Source organism: Bison bison, unplaced genomic scaffold, assembly GCF_000754665.1.
Source record: "Bison bison bison isolate TAMUID 2011002044 unplaced genomic scaffold, Bison_UMD1.0 scf7180017864063, whole genome shotgun sequence".
Lineage (NCBI taxonomy): Eukaryota > Metazoa > Chordata > Mammalia > Artiodactyla > Bovidae > Bison > Bison bison.
In genome coordinates this window covers 8262023-8281418 of record NW_011494635.1, presented here as the reverse complement: position 1 = coordinate 8281418, position 19396 = coordinate 8262023, and the positions used below count along the sequence as shown (strand labels likewise).

The 19396-nt window shown below is 42.7% G+C and overlaps 1 protein-coding gene across 4 annotated transcripts in view; it reads right to left on the bottom strand.

The window, feature by feature from the left end:
• Positions 1–19396, bottom strand: part of DIP2C (DIP2 disco-interacting protein 2 homolog C (Drosophila)) — a 199381-nt gene that overhangs the window by 101546 nt on the left and 78439 nt on the right. For all 4 annotated transcript variants that reach the window (XM_010836412.1, XM_010836413.1, XM_010836416.1 and 1 more), the window contains 2 exons: positions 12729–12854; positions 9631–9840 (listed from right to left, as the gene is read on the bottom strand). In XM_010836412.1, the coding sequence (XP_010834714.1) occupies positions 9631–9840; positions 12729–12854 (336 nt within the window). The remainder of the gene's footprint in view (positions 1–9630; positions 9841–12728; positions 12855–19396) is intronic.

Sequence of the window (19396 nt, the reverse complement as noted above, 5' to 3'; positions counted from 1 at the left end):
TGACAGTGGGAATCACACAGATAAAGGGACACAAGCACTGGTGTTACCAGACATGCAGACAGACGTGCCAGGAGAGGAACACACGGGCAGTTCATGGTACCCACAACTACTCTTCCAGAGTCTGAGCCTGCAGATCGCTGAGAAATAACAGCTGGCATCAGCCCCTAAGCACAGGCCATCAGTAGAGAGCCCAGCTCCCCACTTCTCATCTCCCTGTTCCAGAAGTGCCCAGGCTGTTATGTACTGAACTATGTCCTCTCGAAATTCACATGTTGGAGTCTAGTCCCCAGGTCCTCAGAAGGTGACTGTTTGGAGACAGTGGTCTTTTTAAAATAAATTTATTCACGGTTGTACTGGTTTTCATTGCTGCCTATAGGCTTTCTCTAGTTGTGGGAAGCAAGGGCTACTCTCCAGTTGTGGTGTGTGGGCTTCTTGCTGCAGTGGCTTCTCTCATTGTGGACCGTGGGGAAGGGCACACGGGCTTTAGTAGTTGTGGTGCAAGGGCTTAGTTGCTCTGTAGCATGTGGAATCTTCCCAGACCAGGGGTTGAACCCATGTCCCCTGCATTCGCAGGTGGATTCTTAATCACTGGACCACAAGGGAAATCTGAGACAGTGATCTTTAAAAAGATAATTAAGGCATAAATGAAGCCACCAAGAAGGGCCCTAATTCAATCTAACTGGTGTCCTTGTGAGAAAAGATGAGGTCACAGATACCCACAGAGAAGACAGCTGTCTACATGCCCAGCAGAGAGGCCTCAGAAGAAACTGCTGACACTGTGATCTCAGACTTCCAGCCTCCAGGATTGCAAACCACGGGATGAAAGTTGTTTGTGTTTCAAGTGCTTTGTTATGGCTGCTTGAGCCACCTGACATACACCCTTAAGGTAAATTTCTTAGATCACAGCCCAGAAAAAGCTCACCTGTTAGAGAGAGGAGGGTGGGGGTGGGATGCTTTGTCAGACTGCTGAGGACCATTTAAATGACCTCCTTAATATTTCAGACACTGCGTTCATTCATTCTCTTCATTTCCCCCGCATTTGCTTTTGCCAAACAGACCTTATTTCATGTTTTAATATAATCTAGTTCTCCATGGCTGAGTAGTTAACTCACAGGGGCCTCATATTTCAAATAAAACTACAATAGATGCCAACATATGATGCATAACATTTCAAATTAGCCACATAAGACAAAAGCAGCTAAAACGTTAAGCTTACTGCATTTCCATCTTACTCAGATTTACTTGTTCTTGTTACATGGTAGCCACATCACTGTGATGGCCAACAAGTCTTTGTGCTGAGCGGCCACTTTGAAGGTGGGAAAAGGAACCATTCCAATACATCTGGTGATTAAGACATAGGAGCAGTGACAGCTGCGTGACTTCAATGTGCTTTCCAAATTTATTTATATGCCAGCCCCTCCCCCTCCCCTGCAAACTCCCCACATATGCTGTCACTGCAGGATCATAAACCCAGCAGCTGGCTGCTGTTATGAAGCCAAGAACAATCTGCCACTGCAGTGACACACAGTGCCCTGATTCATCTGGATAAAGATCAGGCCTCCAGGCATTTAACTCTGAGTTCGATACCTATTTTTTGGTAGTGTTTAAAAGACCTTTGTATATAAAAGATGCTCAAGAAACATTTGATGGGTAAGATAAAACAGAGTGTGGCTGAAGGTGCAGGTTCAAAGGTCTAAAGTGCACATCAGCCCCAGGCTTGAGACCTATCAGGTCCAAATGTACCAGGAGCTGAAGACCAAGGATTCTCATTAGAGCAGGTTTGCATCTTCTGAGCCAGATGACCCACCGTTCCTGAGTTCAATTTCCCAAAACTCTTAAAATAAACAGAAAAATGGCAGCCATCTTTCCAACCACGTATCAGGTGTCACCTCTTTTGTGACTGCCCCAGAGCTACTGTGACAGCTTTGCACCTGTTCCCTGACAGGTGGGACCTGTTCCATCCACCCTGGTATGGCTTCTGTTCCCAGCAGCTGCCATGGGTTCCTGAAGACCCTGGACTCAAGGCACTAGGGGAAGATGGGAGGGGAGTGTGTTTGGCCTTCTTCCAGGACAGTATCTGCTGTCTTGGCGCCACCAGTACCAGAGGTCCATCTCACTCACTGCATCCCCTCCCATTTGGGATGTTAGTCTGTTACTCTTGCCAACCATCCAACCCTGTGGATGGCTGTTTTAGCCATGACCATTTCAGGGTACTAGCTGACCTTCCTGCTCAGCTCCACCATGGATTCCATGCATCCTTGAACCACCCCCTTCCCTATCTCCACTCTTGCAGGTGTCCAGCTCAGTCCGGCTCTTGTGTCCTACTCAGATGCTAAAGTTGCCCAATACCCAGCTCACATCGCTTGCACTCAGCAAACATTGGCATGATAGTTCAAAGAATGAATGAACACAAGAATGAGTACACCAGAGCACTTAATGACTGGAGATAATGTGCTTCTGTTTCTCACATTGCTAAAAAGCAACTTTCCTTAATTCTGACTAGGGACCTCAGGGGTCCAGTGGTCAGAGAAGCTATTTTCAGCCTGTTATTTTTAGTGCCCAAATAACTTCTAAAATAAGAGAAGAAAAAGGGGAAATCTGTTCTTCATGTGTAGAAAGCTAAGTACTCATTGTCCACTAACTGATGACAAGTAAGGAGAGCCGTGTTAAGGAACCCAGCCTTCCATCTGTCAACAGGGCCCTCCCAAGTCTCCCCTGGTCAATACGACCTCTTCTGTCACTGAGCAGGAACTGATGTAGGCCCTCAGACCACCCGTCCATCCAGCTGCCCTGGCTTCCTAAGACGACATGGCTGTGCCCTCCACATGGAAGCAGAAAACCGGGTTCCTCAATGGAAACGTGGAGGTAATATTACCCGATGAAAGGCGCCTGCAACGACGCTGAGCGAAGCAGTCAGAGCATCCAGCTTGTCACTGGAGATGCTGCTTGGCTGCCCACTGTACCAACCTGTTTTCCATGTGCGGGTCACCAGAAGAGCAGGCCTTCCTCCTTGGTTTCCCCCAAAACACCCACCTCCCCAGTTTGACAGAAGTCCCAACAGGAGGGTTCTACTGGTGTGTCACCCATGTGTCATACTGACACATGACAATGTAAGTGAAGATTTATCTCCTTACTCTTTAATAATCACTCGGGGAAAGAACAGTATGCCGTGGTTACCAGTGAGAGCGTGTGTGAAACACTGCTAATGGCAATTCACAGTTGCTTTTCAGATTTGTAGACTAAACCTGGAGATGGTTAGAAAGGGTTCAATATTCAAATATTTCTCTTAGCCAAAGCTCTAAGAAATTGACTTTAGCAGGATTACACAGGTTCTCAGACCTGGAACGGCCTTCTTCCCACATTTATGCCACAAATATCCCATAAAAATTTGACAGCTACTGTTAGACAAATCTCAGGATAGTCTAATATCAGAACAGAAATCTTTAACTTTTTGTTTTGTATTGGGATATAGCTGATTAACAAACAATGCTGTGATACTTTCAAGTGAACAGGGAAGGCTCAGCCATACGTGTACATGTACCCAGTCTCCCCCAAACTCCCCTCCCATCCAGGCTGCCACATAACATTGAGCAGAGTTCCATGTGTTGTATGGTAGGTCCATGTTGGGTTATCCATTCTAAATATAGCAGTCAGAAGAGAAACCTTTAACTCCTGACAATAGCTTCTCGACTTTTACATCCACAAACTTAACTTCCTGCCAAAGGGCTCCAACTACCACAGACCTGCAGGGCCACAGATGCAGACAGCTGTGATGGGGACACTGGAATTTTATCATTTATGCTAAGTTTAACTGTATTTCTGTGTGTTTTTAACCAGCAGGTCCAAGCTGGAACAAAAAAGCCAAGGGGAAGCCAGCCCCGGGCGTCACGAGCAGGTGCTCCCACATCCGACAGATGGGGGTCTGGCTCCTGAGGACCACTTACTAGCTGGTGCCTTGGGCGCCACATCCACTCCCTAGGCCTCGGCGTTCTCATCAGTGGAGCTGCAGTGTGCTGACACTTGCTCCTCACTGAGGCTGAGGGCACAAGCAACACTGCACCCACACATTCGGCAGTTATGGTGACACTGCCATCCTCGTGCTCAAGCCCACAGGCTCTGCTTCTGCCATTTCTCCCCTTGTGTGGGGATCCTTTCCTCTCATGAGTTCCAGGAAATAAATCTGTGAGACTCAAGTGCATAAAGCGTAAATGACTGTTACTACTTCCTGAGTCATACGTATTTGAACTTTGGGAAAAGACAGCATATTAAAAAGCAGAGACATTACTTTGCCAACAAAGGTCCATCTAGTCAAAGCTATGGTTTTTCCAGTGGTCATGTATGGATGTGAGAGTTGGGCTATAAAGAAAGCTGAGCGCCAAAGAATTGACACTTCTGAACTGTGGTGTTGGAGAAGACGCTTGAGTCCCCTGAAGTGCAAGGAGATCCAACCAGTCAACCTAAAGGAAATCAGTCCTTTATATTCATTGGACAGACTAATGCTGAAGCTGAAATTCCAATACTTTGGCCACCCGATGCGAAGAACTGACTCACTGGAAAAGACCCTGATGCTGGTAAAGATTGAAGGCACTAGGAGAAAGAGATGGCAGAGGATGAGATGGTATCACCGACTCAACGGGCACAAGTCTGAGGAAGCTCTGGGAGTTGGTGTTGAACAAGGAAGCCTGGCGTGCTGCAGTCCATGGGGTCGCAAAGAGTTGGACACAACTGAGCTGAACTGAACAGATGTCGCTCTGCTCTATGCACCAAGGTGTGAGCAGCAGGCCCCAGGTACTCCTGCAGCATGAAGCATGTCCTGGATGAAGGGTTAGGATAATTATGGGTCAAAAGCCATGACTTTGAATCTAAGTATAAAATTCAAATAAATAAAATCAGTTTCAAGCTGCAAAAGCCCCAAAGCATTTTTGGAGAAAAGCGGCAGGAGCAGATCTGTGCCCTGACAACATCAACAGGGCAACAAGGACAGCATGAACAGGACAGACAGAGGCCAGAAGGGCTACAGTAATGAGACTAAAGGTGTGGTGCCTGGAGCCAGGATCGAGGGAGTAGTGATGGAGCAGAAGGAGGCCTGCATTACACGTGGCAGTCGAATGCCCAGAACAAGGGTTCTGCTGGTCTGAGGGCAGCAGGACCTCGTTAGACAGCTTGATCTCAGGACACAGGCCAGGCTGAGGGGCAGGGTCAAGAGGCACTCTGAAATGTGGATGGGAGAAGGAAGTAAGGATTTGAAAGTCATGAAAGAGCAGGTAGCCTTAAAGACTGTGGGAGTGGATGACATGGGCAAGAACACAAAGAGACAGGATGGGGAGAGGAGCCACCAGAGGAGAGGCAAGGGCAGAGGGGAAGGAGAACCAGGGTGTGGTACCAGCGGGCGAGGAGAGAAAAAGTAGTCATCACAACCAGAGCTCTGGTTTCCAGAGGAGAGAAGTGAAGCTGCAACAGAGGAGAGAGTTGAGTCAGCAGATGTGGGAGGAGCCAGGATCCAGAATGAGGACAAGAAGATGAGCCTTGGAAAGAAGGAGCTTTCTTTCCCAGAAAAGGAATCACAGCAAAAAAAAAAACATGAATGGAGAAAGACAGGGAAACATGTGAGCTGGAAAGGGATCAGTGGTTAGAGATGTTCGACAAGGAGATAGACTAAGATCCATGGTGACATTCCCTTAATTTCAGTATCTGTAGATCTCAGCTTTATTATGAACGGATGAAGAAAATGCAGGATTAGAAGCCAAACCTAGGACCTAACTAAAAATTCCCACAGTCATGTTGGCCAAAGAGATATACCTCTCAAGCCAGGCTTCTTTTAGTACAGAATCACCCACAGAGCCACAGAAACACGCAGTAATTGATGGAAGAGTCTCACAGGCCTTGTGTTACCTAATGCAAATTTTCTTTTCCTGCTTACTTTTTCAATAGCATGGTTTAAAATTCTCTACAACAGGAGCTGGCAAACTATGGCTCACGGGGTGGCCTGTCAGCTGTGTTTATAAATGAAGTCTTGCTGGTGCGCAGCCATGCCTGCTGTTCACGCACTGTCTGTTGCTCTTGAGCCAGGGCACTGAGGAACGGCAGCAGGGACTGTATGGCCCACAAAGCCTGACACCCACTCTCTGGCCCTTTCCTGGAAAAACTGGCGGACATTGCCTCTGAATCAGGAAACTCCAGCTGCTGGGGACGCCCTGGCCAGGAAGGGAGGCAAGAGTGTTGCAGAGAGACCCCAGCCCCAGTGGTGCAGGCTTTCCTAATACCACCATCCTTGGTGTGTAGTTCGTATTTTAAGATTGTAAATGTCTGAAAAGTATCAGTAAAGAGATTATGAAAGAAGTGATACTATGGATGATTATACATAAATAAATTATGGTTATTTATTACATTCAGCCCTCTGAGCAAATTCCCTAGAAAACCAGAATCTAGATCCTGAACAAATGCCAGGCTCCAGGCTAATTATGCATCAAGCACATGGAGGCATGTCTACCTGCTTAGCAGGATCGATACAGGAAAACTGATGAGAATTTCCTTGCTGATACAAACAGCAGCATTCATGCTGATAAACTCTATGATACTCTGGAAATGCAATTACTTCTATGAATATCTGGCTAATGACAATATACCCCTACACATGCAGATGAAACATACATGAGACATCATTTCAAATGCATCAGTCACAAAGATGACACACATCTTACCTATACATCTGTAGCTCATTAAGAAGTCTCTTTAATTTCTTGACTATACAAATTTTGATGCTGAATGTATAACAATGTTATCTATTCTGCTTTGTTCTTATTTCTTAATCTAGAAATGTATTAATAGTTTCTCCTCACTTTCTCTATTTCCATGTAGCTAATTCCTATAATATTTTACTCCAGTGCCTTTTTATAAATATGTTTCTTGAAGTTTCAAGTGTTGCTTTAATTCTTCTGGTTACTCTAAATTATGCCCCTTGACTTCTGATAAAGTATTTTAGAGGTACTAATCCTTTGCCAATTGTCTCAGGAACACGGCATGCACGAAGGTTCTGTAAACATGCTCTGGTTTTCTCTCTTGACAATGTGGAGGCCCTGATCTGTCTAGGTTGCAGAGGCCATTGCACGGTGCGTCCATCTTCCTGAGTCACAAATGTGCACACCTCAGGCGTTAGCATCTTGTGACAGGGATGCCTCGAGCCCTCATTGTCAGTGCTCAAGTGTGAATACCATCTAGCAGAGCCACAGGAACAAAGATTCCCTGGATGGGGACCACGTCATCCACTAAGCCAGTCTGACAGGAGGTGCGTGGTGCCCCTGTGCATCAGGATGGACATACAAGGATACAGGACTTCCTTCTAAGACGACAGTGCAGAAGTACCACTCACTTGTCTGTCACTTGGTGGTCTCTAACCACTCATTTTCCCTCTGCCCACCGGGTGAGAGACATTTCCATAGACTCTATCCAAGTGCCTCACCTCGAGAGGTGCATTCCTCTTTGCACCCAAGGTACAAAGTGGTGGTTTATTTGACCCTACGTACCTTAAAACACACACGTACACGTAATACTTTCTTATTTTGCAGGCTTTTGATGGCCTCAACAAAAGGTCCAATACTGTCAATTCTGAATTTTCACTTCTTTGGCTTTTGTCACAGGGATAAAAAAAATCTTAATTCTCCTTTTCTTCTTATTTTGCCACTGCTTTTTTTCAACAAAATTTGTTTTGCATTTATAGAAAATTCCTAGATATTCTAGGAGCTTATCTTTGTGCCAAATTAGAAATTAGTGAAATGTCACATACACAGAAGCTCTCTTTTAGTTACACTGAGGCTTAACACACATGAGTAATGCAACCTTTTATAGTCTGGGTAGGTTAAATTATCTGTGCTATAATTTCCTCCAATATTCCGTGTGTAACTTCATAAAGTGAGAAACAAATGCAGGGAGTAATATGTCCAAAATTATGTATTTCTCTTGGTAAGATTGAAGATATTTCCTTAAAAGTGAACTGAATGAGGAAACACACATTCCAAAGGTCAGAGTGAGGGGCAGAGGTGGAAGGAGCTTTATGCCCCACCTGTGCATGTGGCTGCTGGATGCAGCACGCTGACAGCGCCGAGGGACTGTCTCAGGTTCCTAAACACTCGGGAAAAATTTTAGTGTCCAAAAATATGTAATGGTCACAGTTTCTCTGATTTCAAATAGAGTTTCTCAGTACACAGTAATCAACATATGCTACCAAAAATGTTTTAAACTCAAATTTAATAATGCCACTTTGCATGTGAGCATTACTTTAAAAACTGTGAAGAATTTTCCTATTTTCCCCTTTTTATTCGCAATGGAAAGGTGGCAAAGGAAGGACAGATCATTCCTCTTCTTTCCACTAACAAACTAGAGCAGGCCAACAGTGACTGCTGAGGAAGCCAGCCCTCCCTGTGTCCCGCTGGGAGACAATCGGCCTCACTGCTGATTCTGGAAAGGCTGCGGCTTTTAACCTCAGCTGCATGCTGAGCAAGTGCCACTGGGGCCAATTCCTAGAAGTCAGTATGGAACTCCTCTGACTGTCATGGAGACAGTAATCTAGAAAAAAATACTGTGTGAATGTGAATCTGAGAAGGTGGCCGAGTATCGAATTCATTCATTTCACTAGCCTATTTTCTAAATGGGGATTTTTTGGATATGAGGCTAGATGTGGGAGAAGGACATGCACCTGCCCTGTGCTCAGTGCTCAACCACTGCACTGGTGTCCCTGGACATGGCTGACCCTGCTCCACATCATTTGAATGGAGAACATACTGAACCATCTTGGCACCAAGTTCAAAGCAAGCGATTTATTTTTATGAATATTAATATTATTTAAGTATTTAAAAATCTCAATCCACAGCTGGAAATGGATGAGAACAGATCTGGAGCTCATACACCAGATGAATGTGGCACAGTGAGCGTCAGGCGAGGGTAGAGGCAGCGACAGACACCATCAGGTACTCCAGGCTCACGGAGCCCCAGTGCTCATTCAATACACTCTTTTCCTCTAACAACTCTTACTTAATTTCCTTTTTTACAGTTTTCAAACACCTTGCCAATGCTTCCTAACTCTGTGCTTTTTTAAATACAAAGGATCCCACTTCTCATAACCTAACATACATTCTGGGAACCACCCCAGAAATCTGAATGCCTACAGCAGAAAACTGCTATAATGATGAAAGCTGCAGTGATGAAAGTCTCCCCTTTTCAAAGTAAGGGCAAACTCACTCTCAAGGGCCCAGTCATGCTTATTAGTCATGATTAAAATGTTACTTAGGAGTGCATTATAGCATGAGGAGAAGAAAATGTGTAACCAGCTATGGCTGCATGTTTCCCTAATGAGCAAGAACGCATTTCTCTACGAACAGAAAACTTCTAAATTATAGTTTTAGAAGACGTCTAGGATGTAAAAAATAGTAAAAACCAAGGGTTTCACAGAACAGTAAAGCCAAAGCAGCAAAGCAGCCCAGGGGCAGAAACAGGTCTGACCTGTCCCTCGAGTGGGTTCTGAGGCCACGATGCACAGACAGGGAAAATGCAAACTAAAAGGGGTAGGGACACTCAGCAGCCACTCAGATGCACGGACAGGGAGAACAGCACAGCCGGCTGCCACGAGGCACTCACCTATGTGTGTCTGCGCCAGGACGTCAGCCAGCCTGTGGGCAGCACCGCTGCCCCCACTCTGGGTGGAAGATGACGAGGTGGTGGAGGTGGTGGAGCCGTGGATGGCCTGGCTGATCCAGTGCTCCATGTTGATGCTGCCCTGGCTGGATGTGGGAGTCCCCTGCGAGTCACCCTGGACTGAGCCTTCGTCTTCTGAGCCAGAGGAGGTATCTGTGGGACAGAGGCAGTTAGCTGCAACTGGGGCAAGCAGCACTCCCAGGCCCAGGCCCTCTCCAAACACAGACCCACCCCACACACTAACTGGTAAATGACCTTCGAACACTCTTGAGAAGTCACAAGCTTTTCAGGTGACAAATTCTTTTTCAGTATAGCAAGGTCTTCATCCAGAGCACCTTACCTTACATATATATGCTAGAATCTTCTTAAAATTCCAAACTCAAAGACATCCTCACCTGTCCTCCACTCCAGACGCTGGGGATAACCAGATGTTTTTCTGTGCACTCAGACACCAAGCAAGAAGGCCATGGTGGCATTTTCTAAGACACTAAGCTTTAAAGTGTTCAAAGTGTGATGCTCTGTAGCCCTTCTTTATTCAAAGTATTTCTCTGAGCCATATGCTATTTTAAGTTGTGTGTGAGTGTGGCAGGTTGTGAATAAAAAATTTTATAATGATAGTGTTGGCATTTATGATTGTACAAAACTATCTCAAGACTCTAAATGACAGCTTACAAGATGTATTATACAGTATACCTGAAAATGCTAACCAAACAATTAAATGCACCAAAAATGACATTTCCAATAATGTTCTTTTATATTTTGCAAAGACACTTGTACAGGATTTGTTCTCCTGGAAGTTCTGTCTTTCATCATGAATGACACAGTAACACCCCAGAGGATGGAGTCAACATAAAGAAAAGTGCACACACAAATAAATCACACACACCTTGTACTTCAGACTCAGTATTTCCCATAAAAAGTGGCTCAGAAAAATGTCCAACTCCCTGAATATTGTCTAGTTTCAAAGATCTGGTTAAAATATATTTGAAGTGGGTTTGTTATCCATGTAAATCCGTTCTGTTTGTTATACACATACAAAAGTAAAATTTTCACATTCATATTTTGGCAAATTATAACCACAAACTAAACAAATAGGATTAAGTATACTAATTATGGTTGTGTCTGACTCTTTGCAACCCCATGGACTGTAGCCCACCAGGATTCTTTGTTCATGAATTCTCCAGGCAAGAATGAATACTGCAGTGAGTTGCCATTCCCTTCTCCAGGAGATCTTCCCGACACAGGGACTGAACCCGGGTCTCCTGCATTGTAGGCAGATTCCTAGCCATCTGAGCCATCAGTGAATCCCGTGCTGATTTAAAAACAGTTCAAATTACATGTTATGGCTCAGAATTAAGAAATGAAGGAATGTAAGGAAATCAGCAAAAAGGACTCCCTTTCCTATTAGAAAATTCTATTCTTGAGATAAAGAACATTTCTTGTATTATCTTTTAAGAAAACACAAAATAACTAAGTTTTATATTTAAATTTTGTCTTACAAAGTTCAGAACTTTCATTTCTGAAGGCATGAGAAGTTGAAGAGTGGTCTGAATTAGTACCGGACATACCTGATCACATCCCTAAGCTGAAGTACGTGCTTCTATTACCCTCACTGCTTGCAAACACTCAGGACTAAACTTTACAAGACTCCAAAAAGTGCTTTATATATTCAACTATTCTTATTCCACCTTAAATTTCTCTTGTGAACAAAGGGGTGTGCCAGGTAACAGGTCTGCAGAAAAGAGAGTGGCAACCACACCATGAATAATGCTGGAACAAGAAACACACACACACATACATACATACGTACAAAATTAAGTAAATTAGGCTCAATACTTTGTGTTTCTAACAGATACGTGGACATTTAATTTTGTGCTTCACTTCAGTTTTGAAGATAATAACGTGCGTGCGTATGTGCGTGCTAAGTCGCTTCAGCCGTGACCAACTCTGCAACCCTATGGGCTGTAGCCCTCCAGGCTCCTCTGTTCATGGGATTCGCCACAAGAACACTGGAGTAGGTTGCCATGCCCTCCTCCAGGAGATCTTCCCAACCCAGGGATTGAACCCACATCTCTTGTGTCTCCTTCATTGGCAGGCGGGTTCTTTACCTCTAGTGCCACATGTTATAGATTATAATTATTTGCACAGAGTTAAGTAGAGATATTAGGTAGTTACATAAAACTCAAGATTAAACAAAAGCAGAAATATAAATGGGGTATTACCTTCAACCATATATATCAGGGGTAGACAGACCTGTGGACCAAACTCTCTGCCTATTTTCATGACAAAGTTTTATTGGCACAGAGCTACGTCTCTCACTGATATGCTGCCCTTGGCAGCTTTAGTAACTCAATGGCAAAGCAAGCAACTGTGATACCCAAAAATACTATCTGCACTTTACAGCAAAAACTGATGTCACCAGATTTAAGTAACTGCCTGAAAGTGAAAGTCGCTCAGTCGTGTCCGACTCTTTGCGACCCCATAGACTAGACAATCCATGGAATTCTCCAGGCCAGAATACTGGAGTGGGTAGCCTTTCCCTTCTACAGGGGATCCTCCCAACCCAGGGCTCGAACCAGGGTCTCCTGCATTGCATGCAGATTCTTTACCAACTGAGCTACCAGGGAAGTAACTGCCTAAATTTTTCAATTCATTCAATTTCTTAACAGAACATTACAACCTACTGATAGTTTGAAGACTTGAGAATATGCATACACCAGTCTAAGCAGAGAAGAAATCCAACTTCTCTTGCTGTGTGAAGAATTCAATTTTATAGGACTTTAACAAAAGTCTGTATCATATTTATGCGTCTAAAATCTTAAAATGCATATTTATATAGACATTATAATGCATACATAATCATGCCAATTTTCCTTCCGAGTTTTATTTAGAGCATATACACTGTTTCTGGACTTCTGGTTCTTAAAAGCCTGAATTACAGCACCATGATTTTGAAAGCTAAAGAGACTGCAGTTGCTGGCACTAACCTAATTCTAAGGCTTGCTCATCCCTCTCTGAAGCCAACAAGGCCTGCTGCTCACCTGGGGGTGTGTAGGCGTCCATCGAGGTCTGCACAACCAAGGACCTGCGTTTGGAAGGCATAGGCACTGCCATCTTCCTTTCTTTGTGTTTAGCGAGCGCAGCCTGGACAGCTTCTGTATGGACGTCTGAAACAAAGCGGGAGCTCAATCACTCTATTGTTTGAAGACAGCCCCAAGGCCCCAAGCTTCTCTGCCTTGTTTCTGTTCCTGTAACAGAGTCTATCTTCCTACAGACACTGTCACAAATGGAAGAGTGGGGAAGGAAGGAAAGTAAATATAAGCCTGACAGTTTGAAAGCTCTAGGAAAAAGGCATTCAAATTCATTTGCAGACTTTTAACTATTCATTTTATTACCCTAGAATCTGTATAATCAGATACTGGATGTAAATCTCTGTGGTTTTTTTTTTTCTTAGTCCTTGATCTTCAAATATTTCTTCATGGGTCACATTTTCCAGCTTCATAATTCATTTTCATGTCTGTTAAGGGAAGTATGTACACCAGATATGTACAGTAATGATTTTAGCTAACAGTTTAAATATGAGTTATGGAGCAGTCCTTATATTAGGTAATCTTTGTATATTAACCCATTACATTAACTCCACCCATCTTTTTTAATGCCTGTTTTGTAAGATAGTGGCCTCAGGACTGGGTGTGGAGAATCAAGTGGACAAGGTACTATCTGTCACATAGATCACTTTCTAAAGGGCCAAAGACAGACAAGAGACCGTCAAATGGGATAGGAATGGAAATCAGATAAAAAGACTGAATGGCTACTTAATTGTGAAGCCAGGGAAGAGATCTATTACCGGGAAATCTGAATAGTAAGGCAAGAACCTCCAAGACAGGGAACAATTAACTCAAAGGCCCTGCACTGTGCATAAGGGTGGTGCCAGCAAGACACATACAGCACCAGCCAAGGGACCCACCAGGATGAGGGCTTTGCAGGAGTGGTTGTAAGTCTGACAGGGAAGCATGGGCTTGAGGAGTAAGAGTGGATGAGGGATCATCCTGGCTGCTGGGAAGGTGCCATCTAGAGAATGAGAGAGGAGCCAGGAAAAGCGGCCAGAAGGCAGCAGTCAGGGTATGACTACACTCACCAACTTCCACACGTTCTATGGAGGAGGCTCTCGTTATTCCCATTTCACAAACAAGAAAGCAAAGGTGTAAAGCTCTCCCAGTGTAACTTGTCAGTGGCAATGACTGGGTGTGAACCAGGTGTGAGCACCTCCAGGGCCCACATCTTCACCACTAACCACAGTTCTGTAACTGCTCCTAAGAAACCCCACCCTGTTAACATTTGAGAGTCAGGGCAAACACAGACCAGCCCTTAGGCCAGATGCAGCCTGCATTCTCCTTAAAATAACGTTTCACTGGAACAGTGAGGCGTCATTTCTGTGTGTGTCATCTATGGCTGCTTCCATACTGTAAAGCAGGGCTGAGCAGTTGTGACGGAGACCATAATGGCCTAGAAAGCTAGAAATATTTGCTATCTGGCCCTTTACAGAAAATATTTGCCAACAGTTGTTCTAGACCGTATCACATACCAAACACAATGACTTTATTATTTTTTGTTCAGATTGTGTGTGTACTGCTCTTCTCTCCTCACCTAAATTCAAAGTACTTTAAGACAAAAACCCAATTTCTGGTCACTCTTAAACTCCTAGATTGAAAACTGGTAACTGAATGACTTGAATTTACATTACTGAACAAAACTAAAGGGCTCATTAATGAGCACACTGGTTCTCCACACATCAAACACTTTGCTTTATATATTTCTCGTTCTTAAGTTTTTGGATGTAATTTCAAGTTTACAAAAAATAATCTGCAAGGATAGTACAGAGAACTCTGGTATAACTTTTACACAAACTCACCATTTATATTTGACCCCATGCTTTCTTTAAATAAGATTTTCCCCTAATCATGTGAAAATAAACTGCAGCTACCATATTTTTCTATACCTAAATATTTCAACATATTTCCTGTAAACAAAGATATTCTCTTACATAATGTGAATTCTCAAAATTGGGAAATGTAACAATGATAGCCTTTGTGTGTGTATGCTAAGTTGCTTCAGTTGTGTCTGACTCTCCGCGACCCTATGGACTGCAGCCTGCCAGGCTCCTCTGTCCATGGGATACTCCAGGCAGGAATACTGGAGTGGGTTGATGTACCCTGCTCCAAGGGCTCTTCCAGCAAACAAACCTATGTCTCTTACGCCTACCTGCATTGGCAGGTGGATTCTTTACCACTAGTGCCACCCAGGAAATCCAATGATATACTACCATCATCTAATTCAAACTGCAAGTTCAAATGATGCCAACTGTCCCAGTAACTTCCTTTGCAGTTATTCTGTCTTTCTAGTCTGTGATTCAATCCAGGATCATGGGTGCACATATTCATTAGATTTTCTTTGCCCTTGTAGATTTGGACCAGTTTCCCAGCTTCTGCATTCCATGAAACTGGCCATTTTAAAGGATCAGTCAGTTCAGTCACTCAGTTGTGTCCGACTCTTTGCAACCCCATGGACTGCAGTATACCAGGCTTGCCTGTCCATCACCAACTCCCGGAGCTTGCTCAAACTCACGTCCATCGAGTCAGTGATGCCATCCAACCATCTCATCCTCTGTCGGCCCCTTCTCTTCCTGCCTTTAATCTTTCCCAGCATGGGAGTCTTTTCCACTGAGTTAGTTCTTCGCATTAGATGGCCAAAGTATTGGAGTTTGAGCTTCAACATCAGTCCTTCCAATGAATATTCAGGACTGATTTCTTTTAGGACTTTAAAGGATACAGGCCAGTTATTCTGTAGATTGTCTTCAGCCTGGGTTTTCTGATATTTCCTCATGACTAGATGCAGACCATGCATTTTAGTGGGGACTTCACATAAGTCTGTCCCCTACTGATGGAGTTAACTTCGGTCCTTAGTTAAGGTGCTGCTATGAACATAGGGGTGCATGTATCCTTTTAAATTATAGTTTAATGATCTTTGTTTCTAATTTCAAATTCCAATTGTTTATTGCTGGTATGTAAGTGGCTTTTTAATATTAACCTTATATTCCACAACCTTGCTATAATCACTTATGAGTTTTCAAATTTTTCTTGATTCTTTAGGGCTTTCTACATAAACAATCACATCACTCCAAACATGTATACTTTTAATTTCCTTTACTTAGCCTACTGCATTAGCTAAGACTTTCAGTATGATGTTGAAAAGTAATGATGATGGGACATTTTTACCACGTTGTTGATCTTAGTGGGAAGTCTCACCACCAAATATTAACTAATTTTTTTCATATTCTTCATCAAATTGAGGATGTTCTCCCCTACTCCTAGATTGCCAAGAATTCTTGTCATAAATGGGTACTGGATTTTGTGAAATGCTTTCTCTGCATCTATTGACACGGCCTTTTTTTTCTTTAGGCTGTTGATAGCATAGATGACATTAACTGATTTTCCACTGTTAACCCAGCTTTGTATACCTGGAATAAATCCCACTTGGTTGTGTTGTGTAATAGTTTCTGTTTTTGGATTTGATTTGCTAATATTTTCTTGAGGAATTCTGCACCTATGTTCATGAGAGATATGAGTCTGTAGATTTCCTTTCTTGTAGTATCTTTGTTTAGTTTTTGTATTAGGTTAATGCTTGCCACACAGAATAAATTAGGAAGTAGCCCCTCTGCTTTTATCTGCACAAAGAGAATACAGGACACAGGTACAACTTCTTTCATAAATGTCTGATAGACTCAGCAGTGAACCTATTTGGGCCTGGTGCTTTGGAAGGCTATTATTGTTTCAGTGTTTTTAATAGACATAGGCCTATTTAGATGGCCTCTTTCTTCTTGGGTGAGTTTTGGCAGATTGTGTCTTTCAAGGAATGGGTCATTTTCATCTAGGTTTTTGTATTTGTATTCACAGAGTTGTTTGTAATATCCCCATAATATTCTTTTATTGTCTACGGGATTAGTAGTAATGTTAATTTTTTCATTTCTGACATTAGTAACTTGTGTGTTTTCTATTTTTTTCTTAACCTGCCTAGAGTATCAGTTTTAATGATCTTTTAAACAGGATTTAGGCTTGATTTTCTCTATTGCTTTGTTTTCAATTTCATTATTTCTCCTTTTATTTATTTTCCTCTTTTAATTTACTTTCCCTACTTTTCCTGGTTTCTTAATGCTTCTTGAACTTTCAACTATACCATTCAATGCTGTACGTCTTCTTCTAAGCAATGCTTTTGTTACATCCCACAAATTTTGATCCTCTGTATTTTCATTTTCTCTTCAATTCAAAATATTTTAAAACTTCTTAGACTTCTTCTTTGACCCAAATGTTATTTAGCAGTGTGTGGTTTAACCTCGAAGTATGTGGGGATTTCCCAGTTACCTTTCTATTACTGATTTCCAGTTTAATTCCATTGTGGTCTGAGAGTATACTTTGATTTCTACCACTTTCAGTGTTAGGAGTTATTTTAAGGCCCAGAATATAGTATATCTTGAGGTATCCAGCATGAGAACGTGTATTCTGTTATTGCTGGATGTCAATTAAATCCAGCTGATTGATGCCCTTACTGACTTTCTGCCTGCTGGATCTGTCAATTATCAATACAGAGGTGTTAAAGTCTTTGTCCATTTATTCCTGTTTTACTGGTTCTTATCTCACATGTTTTTTCATATTTTGTTGTTGGGCATGTACACATTAAGGATTATTGTATCTTCTTAAATAACTGACCCCTTTACAATTATGCAATGCTCTTTTCTCTGATAATTTTCCTTGCTCTGAAGTCTGCTCTACGTGAAATTAATATAGTTACTCATGCTTCTGGATTAGTGTCCGCACTGTATCCTTCTACATCTGTGTCTTTCTATTTCAAGTGGATTTCTCAAATAGACAATATAAGTGGGTTCCGCTTCTTACCCACTCTGACAGTCTCCACCTTCTATCTGGTGTACTTAGATCACTTACTAAAAAAGTTATTATTGACATACTTGGATTACTATTTACCATGTTTGTTACTGTTTTCTGTTTGTTGCATTTATTCTTTGTATTCCACTCTTTTCCTGCCTTTTCTAGCTTTAACTAAGTATTTTATAGGATCCCATTCTTCTTCTCTTCTGGCGTATCAATTATACTTCATGTTTAAACTGCTTTCAGTGATTGTCCTTGAGTTCATAATATATATTTCACAATTAATCTGAGTTCACTTTCAAATAACACTGTAACTCTAGGGTGGTATGAATACCTTACAACAGAGTATTTCTAGTTCCTCTCTCCTGTAACATTGTTTTCATTCATTCACTAATTAATATGCTATCATCACCCAAATGTTTATCTGTAAGATCAACTGTGCGTGTTAATCACTTCAGTTGTGTCTGACTCATTGCAATCCTATGGACCACGGACCACCAGGCTCCTCTGTCCATGGATTCTCCAGGCAAGAATACTGGAGAAGATTGCCATGCCCTTCTCCAGGAGATCCTCCTGACCCAGGGATTGAACTCACATCTCTTAAGACTCCAGCACTGGCAGGAGGGTTCTTTACCATTAACAATAAGAAAAACAAAGGATTTTATCTTCATCTATTCCTTCTCCAGCATTCTTCCTTTCTTTATGCAGACCTGAGTTTCTGACCTATCCACCTTTAGTCTATCAATGAGTTAATTCTTCATTTCTGCTACAGTGTTTCTGAATTCTAGCAATGTCTTTAGTCTTTCATAGTTTCCATTATCCATGCCCAATTCTGGGATCAGCAGTTTGCTCAATGACCTCAGTTCTTTAATGCCTCAAAGAAGGGTTGCTGGCAGGTCAAGAAACAACAGTTAGAACTGGACATGGAACAACAGACTGGTTCCAAATCAGGAAAAGAGTATTGTCACCCTGCTTATTTAACTTATATGCAGAGTACATCATGCAAAATGCCAGGCTGGATGAAACACAAGCTGGAATCAAGATTGTCGGGTGAAATATCAATAACCTCAGATATGCAGATGACATCACCCTTATGGCAGAAAGTGAAGAACTAAAGAGCCTCTTGATGAAAGTGAAAGAGGACAGTGAAAAAGTTGGCTTAAAACTCAACATTCAGAAAACTAAGATCATGGCATCCGGTCCCATCACTTCATGGCAAAGAGATGGGGAAGCACTGGAAACAGTAAGAGGCTTTATTTTCTTGTGCTCCAAAATCACTGCAAATGGTGACTGCAGCCATGAAATTAAAAGACGCTTGCTCCTTGGAAGAAAAGCTATGACAAATCTAGACAGCATATTAAAAAGCAGAGACATTACTTTACCAACAAAGGTCCATCTATTCAAAGCTATGGCTTTCCCAGTAATCATGTATGGATGTCAGAGTTGGACTATAAAGAAAGCTGAGCACAGAAGAACTGATGCTTTTGAACTGTGGTGTTGGAGAAGACTCTTGAGAGTCCCTTGGAATGCAAGGAGATCCAACCAGTCAACCCTAAAGGAAATCAGTCCTGAATATTCGCTGGAAGGACTGATGCTGAAGTTGAAACTCCAATACTTTGGCCACCTGATGTGAAGAACAGACTCGTGGGAAAAGACCCTGATGCTGGGAAAGATTGAAGGCAGGAGAAGAAGGGGACGACGAGGATGAGATGGTTGGATGGCATCACTGACTCAATGGACATGAGTCTGAGCAAGCTCTGGGAGTTGGT